This window comes from Aspergillus pseudoviridinutans (genome assembly GCF_018340605.1).
Source record: "Aspergillus pseudoviridinutans IFM 55266 DNA, scaffold_3, whole genome shotgun sequence".
Lineage (NCBI taxonomy): Eukaryota > Fungi > Ascomycota > Eurotiomycetes > Eurotiales > Aspergillaceae > Aspergillus > Aspergillus pseudoviridinutans.
Genome location: NW_025091283.1, coordinates 2398751 through 2412117, shown reverse-complemented (window position 1 = coordinate 2412117; position 13367 = coordinate 2398751). Strand labels below are relative to the sequence as shown.

General features: G+C 51.0%; 3 protein-coding genes across 3 annotated transcripts; 1 reads left to right on the top strand and 2 right to left on the bottom strand.

Moving 5' to 3' along the window:
- Positions 1 to 3306: 3306 nt before the first annotated feature.
- Positions 3307 to 6840, top strand: Asppvi_004567 (PAP/25A associated domain family; the record flags this gene model as incomplete). Its single annotated transcript, XM_043300517.1, has 4 exons — positions 3307 to 3916; positions 3969 to 4040; positions 4108 to 4326; positions 4391 to 6840. The coding sequence occupies 4 exons, from the start codon at positions 3307 to 3309 to the stop codon at positions 6838 to 6840; spliced, it is 3351 nt and encodes a 1116-aa protein (XP_043156452.1).
- A 1367-nt stretch (positions 6841 to 8207) lies between these two features.
- On the bottom strand, positions 8208 to 9715 carry erg1 (squalene monooxygenase erg1; the record flags this gene model as incomplete). Its single annotated transcript, XM_043300516.1, has 2 exons — positions 8208 to 8476; positions 8539 to 9715. 2 exons carry the CDS (start codon positions 9713 to 9715, stop codon positions 8208 to 8210), a joined length of 1446 nt encoding a protein of 481 aa, XP_043156451.1.
- A 582-nt stretch (positions 9716 to 10297) lies between these two features.
- Positions 10298 to 13129, bottom strand: Asppvi_004565 (pentatricopeptide repeat protein; the record flags this gene model as incomplete). The annotated part of the gene is made up of 1 exon (XM_043300515.1): positions 10298 to 13129. The coding sequence occupies one exon, from the start codon at positions 13127 to 13129 to the stop codon at positions 10298 to 10300; it is 2832 nt and encodes a 943-aa protein (XP_043156450.1).
- Between the last annotated feature and the right edge of the window lie 238 nt (positions 13130 to 13367).

Below are 13367 nucleotides of genomic sequence, written 5' to 3'. Positions count from 1 at the left end.
CAAATAGCTCGTCTTTTATAGCCATCCTCGGTGACAGACATCAACAGTCTTCGCTCATAAGTATGGACTGGTATCCCATTATTTCTCAGAAGGATAATTGCACTCTGGCGAAATAGCCACCACAGAATCATATCGGTTCGAGCTTGTACCCCGTTCAGTGATAGGTGGCTATCCCACCCTGTTTCTTMTTGGTATCGATCAGCCCAATGTACGCCATCTGTAAGTGCTTCTCCTACATCACACTGCAGATGTCCAACTTTCAGACTCTGTTTTCGACGTATTCTGTACAACAGCAGCAAACCTTAACTCTCTAGCCCATACAGTATGCAAATATCATTAGTTCAGAGCATTAGACTAGTAAGCAGTTGATACACCATTGACTGCCAAAGAGACGATGGTGGGGCAATTTGATCCCGGATGGCACTCGGACCCTTGCGACTACACTTGGATCCGTCTCAGCATTCAATCACTATGAAGTAGACTAAGAGTAGGTATGTAGGTGACAGGCCCCATATCTTCCGTTGCATTTGCATTCAGTCGTCTCTACGTCCTCTGAAAATGGGTTCATTCTAGCTTCTCGTCATTGGTGGACTGATCTATTGCATTTTCACACCTGACTCTTCAAAAGACTGACTGGAGATGGAATGACGTAGGTCTCTTCTATACCAGCTAGAGTGTAGATAGAGAGTATACAGTGGCTAAATCAGACTATGTCAGCGTTAATATCCTATTGCTGGTTACCTCATAATGTCTATCTCAAAAAGACCTTATATAATTTCATAGGTAAGGACTGCTATCATTTTCATTGAGGCGATCTTCTCAATTTGATACAGCAGGCTTATTTGTTGTTAGAAGCCAACTTCCAGTGGTAAACACCGCTGTCCCGAATCTCGAGTGCTCAATTCAGGCGCTATCAGCTCTACATATCTTCCCCCGTCTCATCGATCACACTTAGCCCATAGCCAAGGCGAGCCGCTTTACCGACCTTCTAGAAACATGTGCCATGGAATGACTTGCATATTACATCTCTGACAAGTCTTTGTCGAAGTCCGGATCCATTGCACGTTGGAATCTACTTTAAAGGCAGCTACCAAATCCAAGCCAATTATCGGATTTTCGGTTGCTTCAAAGCCTCCTTTGTCTTTCGCCCAAGTCAGCTCCCGTATTTGGCTCCGTTGCAGGATCGGGTTAACTGGTCCTCTCTTCATGGTCCGATAGGAGTTATGGACAGTTTTGGTCATTCTGGAGCGTTTGAATGCAAACTGAGGAAGATACAGGCAGGACCTGAGATACATTGTCTGGAACGCCAATGTTTCTACGGAGTAACTATGTGATATATCGCAAATTTGGCCCTGGCGAAATTATTATCACTCAATCGGACATTGAAAGAAATTTAAGGGCAGTAAGAAGATGATTGGAACGATCTTCATGTACGATGCAAGGCAAAAAAGAGGATGCTGGTTGCCATTGCACAGGATGAGCATCACCGTGTGCCCGTTGGCGCTTGTCATCGGTCAAGACCAAAGACCCTAAGGTAGAGCAACGGTAACACGTGCCCGCAACCAAGACACATCTGGAGCAGGGGCCGAGACAGGTCCTCGAGGACTCTCCCTAGTCTTTACTGAGGTCCGAGAATCGCGGGGCAGAAAGGAGAGGGGATGATCAATAATAAAAAGCAGCCTCGCGTTACTAAGGTACTATTGATAGTGGAAAGTTGAATCAGCCAGGATCTTGTCTCCCAACGTAAACAAAGAACAAGATCAAAGACAGCGAGGGAATCTTGAATAATAAGTCACATCAGGTCTTATCATGATCTGAGTACCTTATTGATTTATAACTTATTCACAGCAGTAGCATTGAGGGGCAGGCCACCTGCAATATCTCGAGGCTGATGGTTTTCGCGAAGTAGACATTCGGTGGTATCTAGATCTTAGAGTACCTTTGTGGTGTTAACCTTCAGACAGAGACTTCAAGGCTACTTAGACATGAGAAAATAGGCTGAACTACACTTCTATGCACTGAGCATCGAAATAACCCCTGATGTTGGGGGAGTAATTAACTGCCTCAGGCAGAGGTGTGGATGTGGGCTCAATAATGATAAAGGGAAACAATAATAACAAAGCATCCATTGAAGCAAGAGCTAGTCAATACCTGCCTTATTATTCTTCAAGACTCTTCAGGCTCCCAGACACTCCCATGCACCTGCCATAATCAGAGAGGAGACAATAGGATCTGTATACTCCTTAACAGGATTGAGGGAGACCTGTCATCTATCCATTTGGGATTGAATCCAAACAGAAACAAGCGTTCCCCATCGACTTACAGCACCACGTTCCGTTGTCCCTTTCTTTCTGAAACTCCCGATATTTCTCTTTATTCTGTCTCCAGTTCCCTCTCATTTCTTCTTCATATTTCCCTTCTTGAAATTGCCTTTTTGGACTGTTATCTGCACCTGGAATTGGTGGAATCTACCAACGCCCTCACGGTCCATTGTCGGCTGTGCCACTGGCCTTGACTTACCGCCGTTACGCTGAGTTGAATGCCCCCTGGCTCAGGCTCACCACCTCATTCCCCTCCCGCGCGCTGCCTTTCCCCGTCGAATCCTCAGCAACGTGTACGAAAACCCGCAGTACCCCCGATCAGGAACAAAAAAACCGTTCAGGCTGGTCCTTTACTTGATACCAAGAGGATTCGCTTTCTTCTGTACAATATTTTTTTTTCCTTGTTCTAAGTTGTGTGGTCATTTGGAGAGCGCGTACTTCCTGGTCAAGCGTGGTTCGCTCTCCCCTTAAAAAAAGCTCTATCTATTTAGACGATCGATGCGCAGTCATCGAGCCCCGACATTCCCGATCGACCGCAAAGGAACACCAACTCGTTTGCTCCCATTCGCATCCTGTTAAATTTTCGGCTCATCGTCTGCTTGGAAAATTTTTGCTAGGAGTTATATCGTCACCAACGGATACGCATTGTTCGTCGTTCGTCGGTAGAGCAGCGAAAAATCCGATTTTGCTGCCCCGGCTCGCCTGTCGGTCTCCGCGTTGAGCCCTTTTGTTCTCCCCTAGGTTGTTCGCCTTCTGGATAGATTCGTGTACCGTCTGCCGAACACAGGTTGTCATTGGGAATAACCAGCAATCGTATAGTACTCGCTGGGTGGCTTGCTTCTGGTTGCAAAGTCGGCTCGAAGTTGAATCGGTCCGGAGTTGCGGGAAGAGGTTCGCACACTAGGCGTCCAATTCGACCAACAACGGCCCCCTCAGATTTATTTTTGGGGCCAACGTTGCTCGACGACGTTGGAATAGTATCTATATGATCTCAGATACCTATGAGAATGCTAAATTCTCCTCGACCACAGGTGGAAAGTCTCCGATAGCGTTGGGAAAGCCTTCCACCATGCCGTGGAACTTGTCCACCGATACCTCTACGGAGGCAAATTCTCGTCCTCCCCTAGCCTCACAACAGTCGAATTCCCTCCCTTCCACCCCATATCAACACACGCGCAATCTTTCATTCCGCTCGAGGACGCCTTCTCCCCCTCACGGAAGCACTTCGCCACGCTCGACCCATTCTGAGTCAATACACTTTCCTCCGTCATTACGAAAGCCGTTCGCAGGTTGCAAATATGAAACAGCAATGGCCTTTTTCCGACGGAGGATGCCTTATACAATAGGTGCTGATCTGTTACCGGAGGAAAAGGAAGGTCTCAAAGAGCGGCTTGAAGCAGAGGACGAGAAGAGACTGACTAAGGATATGTTGGAGGTATACGATCGTTTATTACCATCCGCGGAGAGCGACGACCGACGGCGTCAGCTGGTTCGAAAGCTGGAGAAACTCTTCAATGATCAGTGGCCCGGTCACGATATTAAAGTTCATGTCTTTGGGTCGTCTGGGAATAAGCTCTGCTCAAGCGATTCAGACGGTGAGTCGTCAAGGTGCACTTTCGGAAATTCTTGAGGACTGACCTGTAGCAGTGGACATATGTATAACAACGACATATAAAGAGCTGGAACACGTGTGTCTGCTCGCTGAAGTTCTCGCAAAACGTAAGGGGTTTTTTTTTTTGGATTTAGGTTGATGTTCGTTGCCACCATTCACTGACAATGCCCGCAGATGGAATGGAAAGAGTCGTTTGTGTTTCACATGCGAAAGTTCCAATCGTGAAGATCTGGGATCCGGAGCTACGCCTTGCGTGTGATATGAATGTCAACAACACTTTGGCGTTGGAAAATACGCGCATGGTGCGAACGTATGTCGAAATCGACGAGCGTGTTCGGCCTTTGGCCATGATCATCAAATACTGGACAAAACGGAGGATCCTTAACGATGCAGGTAAGATTTGCACCGTTCTGAGCAGGTGTCCTCGTGACATTTGGTGGTAACAATTCTGCTGTAGGACTTGGAGGCACATTAAGTTCCTATACCTGGATCTGCCTGATTATCAATTTCCTGCAAACACGGGAACCTCCCGTGCTCCCGAGTCTCCAGGCACGACCTCATAAGAAACGAGTGACAACAGACGGCCTAGTTTGCTCATTCGACGATGATCTTAGCTCCCTCGTGGGGTATGGGCGAAAAAACAAGCAGACGCTCGGGGAGCTGCTCTTCCAGTTCTTCAGGTATTATGGCCATGAGCTTGACTTTGAGAAGTACGTGATATCCGTGCGGGAAGGCAAGTTGATATCGAAAGAGGAGAAGGGGTGGCACCTTCTCCAGAACAATCGTCTCTGCGTCGAAGAGCCATTCAATACGTCGAGGAATCTGGGCAATACAGCGGATGACACGTCATTTCGAGGCGTCCATATGGAGTTGCGTAGGGCTTTCAAGGCAGTGTCCGAGGGCAACCTCGAGGATTGCTGTGAGCAGTATGAATACCCGCCGGAGGAAGAGCGATCATGGGAGCGACCGCCTCCTCAACCACGACCTACCTTGACGGCTCCGCCGCATACTTCCCGGGGCGGCCGTGGAGGGCGTGGAGGGCGCAATCCGAATCACTACACACGCGGAGGCCATTCCGGAGGCCGCCGTTCGTCGAATACACCGAACAAGCCCAACGGTTTCCGCCAGCTGAATCCTGGCATGAGCGCTACGGAACTATCTCTACAGGCGCAGCACGCACAGTACCTGTTGCACGATCACCTTTACCAGCAAATCCAAATCCTGCAAGCACAGGAGCAGGAATTGCGATTGCAATTGCAAAACCAGGCGCTGCTCACAGGGAGGCCCCCTCCAGTGCTCATCCGCCAGCCGTTCATACAGTTTCCCATCCCTCAGCAGCAACAGCCGCAGCCTGAGTCGAGTGTAGATGATGGGTCTCGGTCTAGGTCCGGGACTCATCCGCCCCTCAGCGCGAATCTACGTCCGCACGCGTACAATAATTCCACCTATCTTCCGGTCGCTGTCACTCCAGTACAGGGAAGTAGCACGAATCCCCCGTCGCCCTCCGCCGCAACAGCTGTCCCCGAGCTCCGACGTACACCGCGTCGCCAGTCCATAGCGAATGGCTCTCCTGGTCGATCACTCAGGGCACAGTCACAGCCGGCGCGGCCTGCGAACTCCCCGGCTCTTCCGAGCTTTGCTCCGTTGTATTCCGTCTCTCAGCCTGTCGACAATTCCCATCTGCCAAAACAGCGCAACAATTCTGTATCTCCCCCGGAGGGGACTCAGAGCGAAGATGAGAATTCCTTCATGCCCAGCAGTCTTCCTAACGTGCCCCGTACACCGTATCTGGATGAAAACCGACCATCTGAGTACATGGGGTACTACTTGGCCACTTCTCCGCAATTGCAAGTGTATCATCAGAATGCCATGCTATCGCCCTTGTCAGCCCCGGTAGGTCTGGCACTGCAGAATGGCAGCATTCTGCCCTTTGTTGGAGCCCCGCAGGAATACATGTCCACGATACCTCCAAATGAGGCCTTTGGCTCGCCCCCTGAGAGCAGTGTTGCACCCTCTGTCAAGTCCGTGTCATCATATCAGAGAGCCACTCCTCGACCAGTGGCCTCTCACGACCGGAACGGCCCTCTGATAGTCGACGGCTCGGTGCCTTTGAGTGAACAGCGCACTTCGGTTTCCGGAGAGGCTTATGATCAGTACGCCACTATGAGCCACTGTACTTCTGCCTCTGACGATCGTAACACGGACACCCCCGCCAGCATCTCCGACTCGCTTTCCCAGGACTACCAGGACAATAGCTCGGTCGAGATCGACCAATCAGCGTACTTTACCAGGCAGGCGATCGATACGCCCAAGTCAGGAAATGCGACTGACGTCTGGGTCAATGGGCACCACGGGAAGCCTGGTCTACTCTCGAGCAGGTTGCAAAATCTCCATGTTTCCAATGGAGAGAATGTCACCGACACCTCACCCAGGTCTAGCCCAGAAAGGTTCAAAGACGTTCAGCCGCGCCATGAGATATCGGATCAGGATGGCTCCCGCTCCAAGCAATCTGGCTTGGAAAGAGGATTACCTCCGTCGGGGACGTCGCCGGCAGCAGACCCGAATGGGCCGTCAGCGATTGGCAAACGTCGCTCGAATATTGCGGATTCATCTGACAAATTGAACGCCGCTACTCACAAGACGAAGCCTAAGAACCGTCATGACGGTCCACACAACATCTCTTCTGGGCCGGTTGATGGCAAAGAACGGCATATTGGCCATGCGCCGCGCAAGCCCAACGGTATAAATGCGCCGACTCATGATTCAGTCAGCAATCATGGAAGCAATGGATGGCAGACGACCAAGAAAAAGCAGAAAAAGAACGCCAAGCCAATGGAGCCCCGGTCGAGCTTCCATGCGGGTGCTGAGCCTCTGCCTGCGGACGAGTCGTTGAGGAAAGGCGGATGAGCAAGGCAAGATGATCTCTCGCTTTTGCCTCAAAGTTCCTCAGCCTCTACTCATGCTAGTATCATGAACTCTGGTCTCTGAGTCAACCTGGACCGCGGCGTTCTTTCTGCGGGCCATCTCTAATTGACCCGTCACCGAGCGTTTATATCACCATCCGGCACCTGTACAGCACCTATGAACTGTATAAAAGAGGCGGTATCCTCGACGTTGTCTTCATTTTCGCGGACTGCTCCAGCTCAACTGACCTGGAAGGTATATTGCCTCGCCGTCCTCTTTTCCTAGTTTGCGCTCGTCTTCGCTCGTCTTCTATTTTCTCGTTCACTCGTCGGCGTTTACAAAGTCAGACTGCGGCTTTTGGCAGTCTTGAAAGTTTATCCGTGGATTGCGTGCGGAATTTGCATAATTGCATACGACATCTGCGTCTGTTTGTTGCATCTGATTCTTCGACATGTTGACGTTTCTAACCTTGGCCATGTCCCTTGGAGTTGACCATATCTCCCTCGGGTTGTCATTTGCGCCTTTTAGTTGTCTCTGTGGTTCAGTGTCCGTCCACCTTGCATGCGGGCTATGCATTTTCCTTTCATCGTCTTCTGTTTCTATTTACGTTTATCAAAAAGAGAACAGGGGACATACAGCAAATATTACGACCAACCAAAAACATTCATACAGTGGATTGAATGAGCTTGTGCGATACACAGAGCCAGTGAAGAGTCTGGTTACCTTGTTTTCCCTTTCATTCTGTTTTGCCTGTTTAAACCGTGGTCGGCTTGGTTTTCGTGGTTGCTTTCCAATCGGCATTATCATCATCATGATCGTCTATACCATCATAGCAGGGAGCCAGGCGAGTGGGTCAGTGTACACTTTTTCTGTTTGCGTTTCTTGTCTGCGAAAGAATTTGCGTTTGTGAGTGTGTTAGATATTATGCCAGTCAGGATGGACAATGAATAAATGTGGAAATCTGGGAATTGTATAGAAAGCAGATCAAAGAACGTTGATCGGCCAGGGGTCTTGGTTCTATAGCTCTTCTTTTCCCGAACTGTATACACGGAACGTATATACATCAATGGCGTGCATACAGAGCGTAACAATAGCCTCTTAGGGATATCTTCGTCAGAAGTAGCAGAACATGCAAGCCAGAAAGGGGATTGTCGGAGAGTCAAGCACAAGAGAGAAGTATAACGACATGGGGGAAATAAGTAATTACATAAGATGGACGTAGGCGAACAGAATTAGAAAGCCTTATCGACATAAGAGGAAAACATGGATACGAAGGAAGATGAAAGCAGAGACACAGATACAGAGGGCGCGGGTTTCACGCCATACAGAACCCCGCGAGCGTCTACTAATCATGATATCAAACGTGTTGCTCAGCAGAAAGCTTCAATTAGCATGTATGGGAAGATGACGACGCAGGCGGTCCAGAAGGTCATGATGCATTTGAAGAGGGCGACGGGGAAGAGGTAGGGCGGGTATTCGCGGAAGAGGACCCAGAGGGAGAGGAGGGCGACGGAGAAGAAATGGACGAAGAGGACCGAGGGCTTTTTGATGAGGCCGCCGAGGAGGCCTGCGGGGCCGTCGATGAGTCCGAGTTGGAAGTAACGGAAGCAGCCGCGTTGGAGGGCTCGGAGGTATTGGTCTGTTAGTGGGATGTTAGTTGCGCTTCAGTTCATGGGTGAGTGAGCGAGGAGATGAACGCACCATTTGCGGCGAAGAGAGCGTATAGCGCTTGTGCGAGGATGTTGATGACGGAGGCCGACTTCTTTCTCTCCCAGTGGAAGGTGGAGAGTTGCTTCATGACTCGCTTTGTGTCGCCCAAATTGGGGACCTTCTCTGGGCTCAGGAGATCGCGCAGCGTCACCACGTCGCTGAAGGCGACCGTCATTCCGCCTCCTGTCAATGGGTGTCGCATGTTGAGGGCATCACCGAGGATCACCAGGCCTGGAGTTTTGTTCGCGGCGGCGGGGAGGAAGGAGTTCGGCATGGATCGCAGCTGGCCTTGTTCCAAGGCGGCGATGAAGGCCGGCTGAACGGATTCAGGGAGTGAAGGGAGGACGACGTTTCGCATGTGGTTCTTCACTCCACCATTCTTGACAGACGCTGATGGGAGGTTCTCGGGAATGTCAACGAGAATGCGGGTCTCGTGCGTTCCGATCTGGTACAGGAGGATCGGGGCATTATCGCTCAGCAAAACATGACCATAGTAAGGCTTCGGGAGTTTCGTATCGATCAACTCGAGACCCCAGAACCTCGAGCGGACCTTGGGGGTATGCGGGTGATGTTGCTTGCGGAATTTGGAGGCGTAGCCATCAGCGACGACGGTGAGGTGGCCAAAGTAGCAGGCCCGGACGTTATCCTTGGACGTGCATTCGACACCGAGAACCTGCTGGGTGTGCGAGCAAGTGACCAGGTCCGTCGCCTTGGTCTCGAGAACACTAACATTCGGGCATGCCATGGCGGCCTCGCGCAGCTTCATCACAAACCGGCCGTGGTGAAAGCAGCGGCCCTCCGGCGGAGGCGACGCGGGCGTAGGCTTCGGGTAGGGGATTGTCACGGGATCCTTGAAATATGAGACATAATACCCCTCCACGGGGATCGAGTCTATGCCCTCCAGACACTCGCGCAGACCAAGCTGCTCCAAAGCTTGTACACCGCCAGGCTGTAACAATTCGCCCACAATGCGATCCGGCTCTTTCAACGAGGCTTCCAGGAGAATGACACTCCGTCCCTGTCGTCCTAATGCGACTGCCAGCGCGCAGCCCAGAATTCCTCCGCCTATAATCACGACATCGGCATGGTTGTGTTTGAGTCGGCGGACTTCGTCCGCATCTAAGGAGGGAGATTTGGTGGCATGGCCGTTGGTCGGATTGGTGGCCATGGTGGGGAGGGAATTCGGTCAGCAAAATCGATGGGAGCGAGGGAATTGGTGAGAAGCACGGTGCATATTTCTTTTCCCCCCTCTGAGCGACGGCGATTCAGTAAGTAGGGTAAGCAATTGATGAAGAGGATAATGGGATGGCGGAGATAGAAAAAGAGCGGAGACTTTAGTGTTTTTATTGGAAAGGGGCCAAGAGTGGGCAGTGGCGTGACATGTGAAAGAGTTTCCTCCCTCCGCGGTGCCGGATTCTTATTGGCGAGAGAAGCCCAGGAACACCGTATGATCACTGAGAGGCCCGGAAAAGAGCGTCTTCTGGTCTGATCTGGTCCGATCGATCACGATGATTATTATTGGCTACCGTTCAACATTGGTGCCTGCAAATGGAGCAAGTGATTTCAGCGGTATCCGTGGTATTGTATACAAACTCATCATTTCTATTCTATTTTCGATGAGTAGTAATAGCAGTAATAGACCGTACATTAGGGTAAAGTACAGAGCGTCAATAATATATATACAGTGGCTAAGGAGCCTATGGCATGATCCAATAAGAGGCTCGGCCAGGGTTGCAGTTGCAATCATCCCCTAGATGGCATCAGACCGATCGTCATAAACCCGCCTCTTCTGATGAGAACGACCACCCTCGTTCCATCGAGTAGCAATCGAATTCGGGTCATTGTCAATCCTACCCAGCACTGCCTCCAACTCGTATTCTTCGTCCCATCCCTTGACCGTCTCGCGCACACCGGACTGGTCGAAAAGACGTCTCGTGTCAAGAGGTTGCTTCAACTGTTGTCTTGATGACTGCTTCAGTGTAGCGTCATGTTTGAGTTCCCATATCGGCGAGCACCCCTCGTTCTTCTCCTCGAGCAGATCGGCGATATAATGAAGGTAGTCCAGCTGCTCAGGGGTGACGGGGCCGGTAACGGCACCCTCCGCGGAAGGTGGACCTAAAGTGCTCAGGATTCGGCGAACTTCCACCACAAAATCACGATTGAGAGCGCTATCGCGTGATAAAGCAGTAAGAATACACCATCGTAAGCCTGGAATATTGTCTGTCGCGGCGAAGGCGCGAGCGAACATCTTCATGCAAACGCCGTCAAAAGTCGCTGCAAATCTATAGCGGGACATGTACACGGCCGTCAGAAGCTCCAGGGCCATTTCCGGCTTATGCTGGGAGATCAAGCGGCGGCTAGTCGCAACGGTAAGGTGGTGCTTGACCTTCATGTGCTTCGTAGACCAACAAAGCTGGTAAAAGCGTAGGACTGCCATTTGGACAATGTGGCCAGTTGCATCCTCATCGACCGCCATGACCTGACGGAAGAAGATAGGAGAGAAGCGCACTAGGTGACGGATACTCCGCCATTCAGTCTCGATGAGAGTACGTGCCGCACTGAGACCGTCCTCAAGCAAAGTCGCTATCACCGCCAATTCAACGTGAAGCTGTCTCATCTGGAACCGGGCATTTTTAGCATTTTGAAAACACCTCAATGCTTCCTTGAGCTTTCCAGCGTGCAAATAATGTGCCATCTGCTTATGGAGTTTCTGATATTGGTCGACAGGTTTCGAGGGCGTTGTCTCTTGCATCGTTCTCTGGTACCATGATAGCGGATTTTGGGTATATGGCATGCTGTTGACTTCTGGCAAAGGGAATGACTGTTGGTCATAGCCCATAATACGTTGAGACGTGGAGATGTGCCCGTATTTCACACGCGCAGCCTGCAGCATTTGCCAGAACCCCACTGGTGCTCCTTCCAATGCGAGGCGACGAGACCGTAGTATCTCCAAGAATTGCTGCTCGTTTATGGGGATGTTCCACGATCGTTGCTTCGCCATACTTGTAAACTCAGCAATCATTTCCTTGTCCCCTTTCTCCACAAAGGCCTCCAGGATATGCTTGTAGAGTACTCGGTCGGGCACTATGTCAAATTTATCCAGGTACCGGAAGACAAAATTGCGAATCTCAATCCCCGAATGTGAGACCCAGTACTCGAGAAATATTCGATCAAAAATTGGAAGAAAATCTCGCCGGCGTTTCGTCAGCTTGAGCCTGTGCATCTCTTGCAGTCCCGCGTCAACTCCCTCCCAGTCACAGTTCAGAGCCTTGGCGTACACCAATAGGCCCTGTGTTCGGCAACGAAGAGGGAGCCCGTATATACTCGTCATATCATGAACCAGAGCTTCGGCATCGGCAACCCGCCCAAATTCAACATATGCCTTGATCACCGGGTTGAACAGTTTGTCGCTAGGCTGTTTGTCAAACTTTGGCAGAATTGTCAAAATCTTCTTTAACTGCCCGTTCAACAACTCGATGCTTCTTGTCTTCCTCCAAAGGCCGGAGAGGTAGGCTCCGCACAAGCCACAATCACGGTCATGTTGCAGATTCCGCAAGAGGAACCATTTCGCGGTGGTGAGTCGATGGGACTCAAGCAGACTCCGCAGCACAACGTCCACCATCTCCGGAGGGCAAGGGAACTTGCGCATGTATCGCGTATAAACGCTCGCAACTGATTCAATGCAACCTTTCTTCGCCAAAGCCAGCATCAACGTCTTCCACATCTCCGGTGTAATCTTATCCACCTCTTCGAGCCGCTCAAACACACTTCTGGCAATAAACACATTGTCCTCTTTGCAGTTGACGAAGAATACCTCCACAGCCATTTCCTTTCTGTCTGAAGATATGCCATTCAATGATGCCGAATGTGCGTTCAGGAAAAATTGGGCCGCCTCAATGGGACGACCGCGATCGAGTAGTTCCTGCATCCGTGTCGGAACAAAAACCTGCCCTTCACTCTGCGATTCGTCGCTCTCCACTGATGCATCCGAAAGTTGAACCGGTGTGCTGGCATGGTTTAACTCTATAGCATTTTTCGTTCGCTCCATGGCGTCCGCAACCCGGACCTGCGCTGGAGGAACAAAATCCCTTCGACCCAAGCCACTCTCCAAATTCGGCCGTGATGTAAGAGCATCGACAAGTTGCGAACGTGCAGTTTCCCGGTAAGACTCTACCTGGACAGCGACTCGCGGATCCTCCAACCCCATGCCGGGACGTCGAAAGCCCTCCTGCTGCAAACCTACCATATCGTCATCCTGCGTAGCTTGGCCTTCTCGTATCTTTCTGTCTGCCTCCTTCAACGACGCCAGTCCCATAAATTCGCCCGCTTCCGCTGCTTCCATCATACGTGCGAGTCGTTTCGCTGCAGATGTGGCATCGTAGTTGGGTGCGGAGCTCTGCAGGGCCCGTTTATTCTCGACAATGCGCTCGGCGACTCGGACTCGGCGATGGACATCATAGGTGATGGCTGCGACCGTGCAAAAACTGCCCACGGTTGAGCCTGCAAGGGCTAGTCTACGAAGAACCCGGAGAGCATTTCGAGAGGGCACAGCCGGGGGGCTGTTGGTTGGTTTCGAAAGCATGCTGGTAGAACCTATTGCACCGCAGGCGGCGGGTCCTATGGGTATCGCCTGTGAAGCATTGATATGAACAGTAAACCGAGATAAAGCTCAACTAATGGGGACAATGCCCGAAAGAAGGTTGAGGGACGCCAATGGGCACAATTGGGTTGGGAGCTTCAACGGAGCAGTTTTGGTGGACTTTTCCTGAGCTCCAGCGGAAAGTTTGCATGCGGTGCACTTGCAGGCTTTGTCGCGTGCC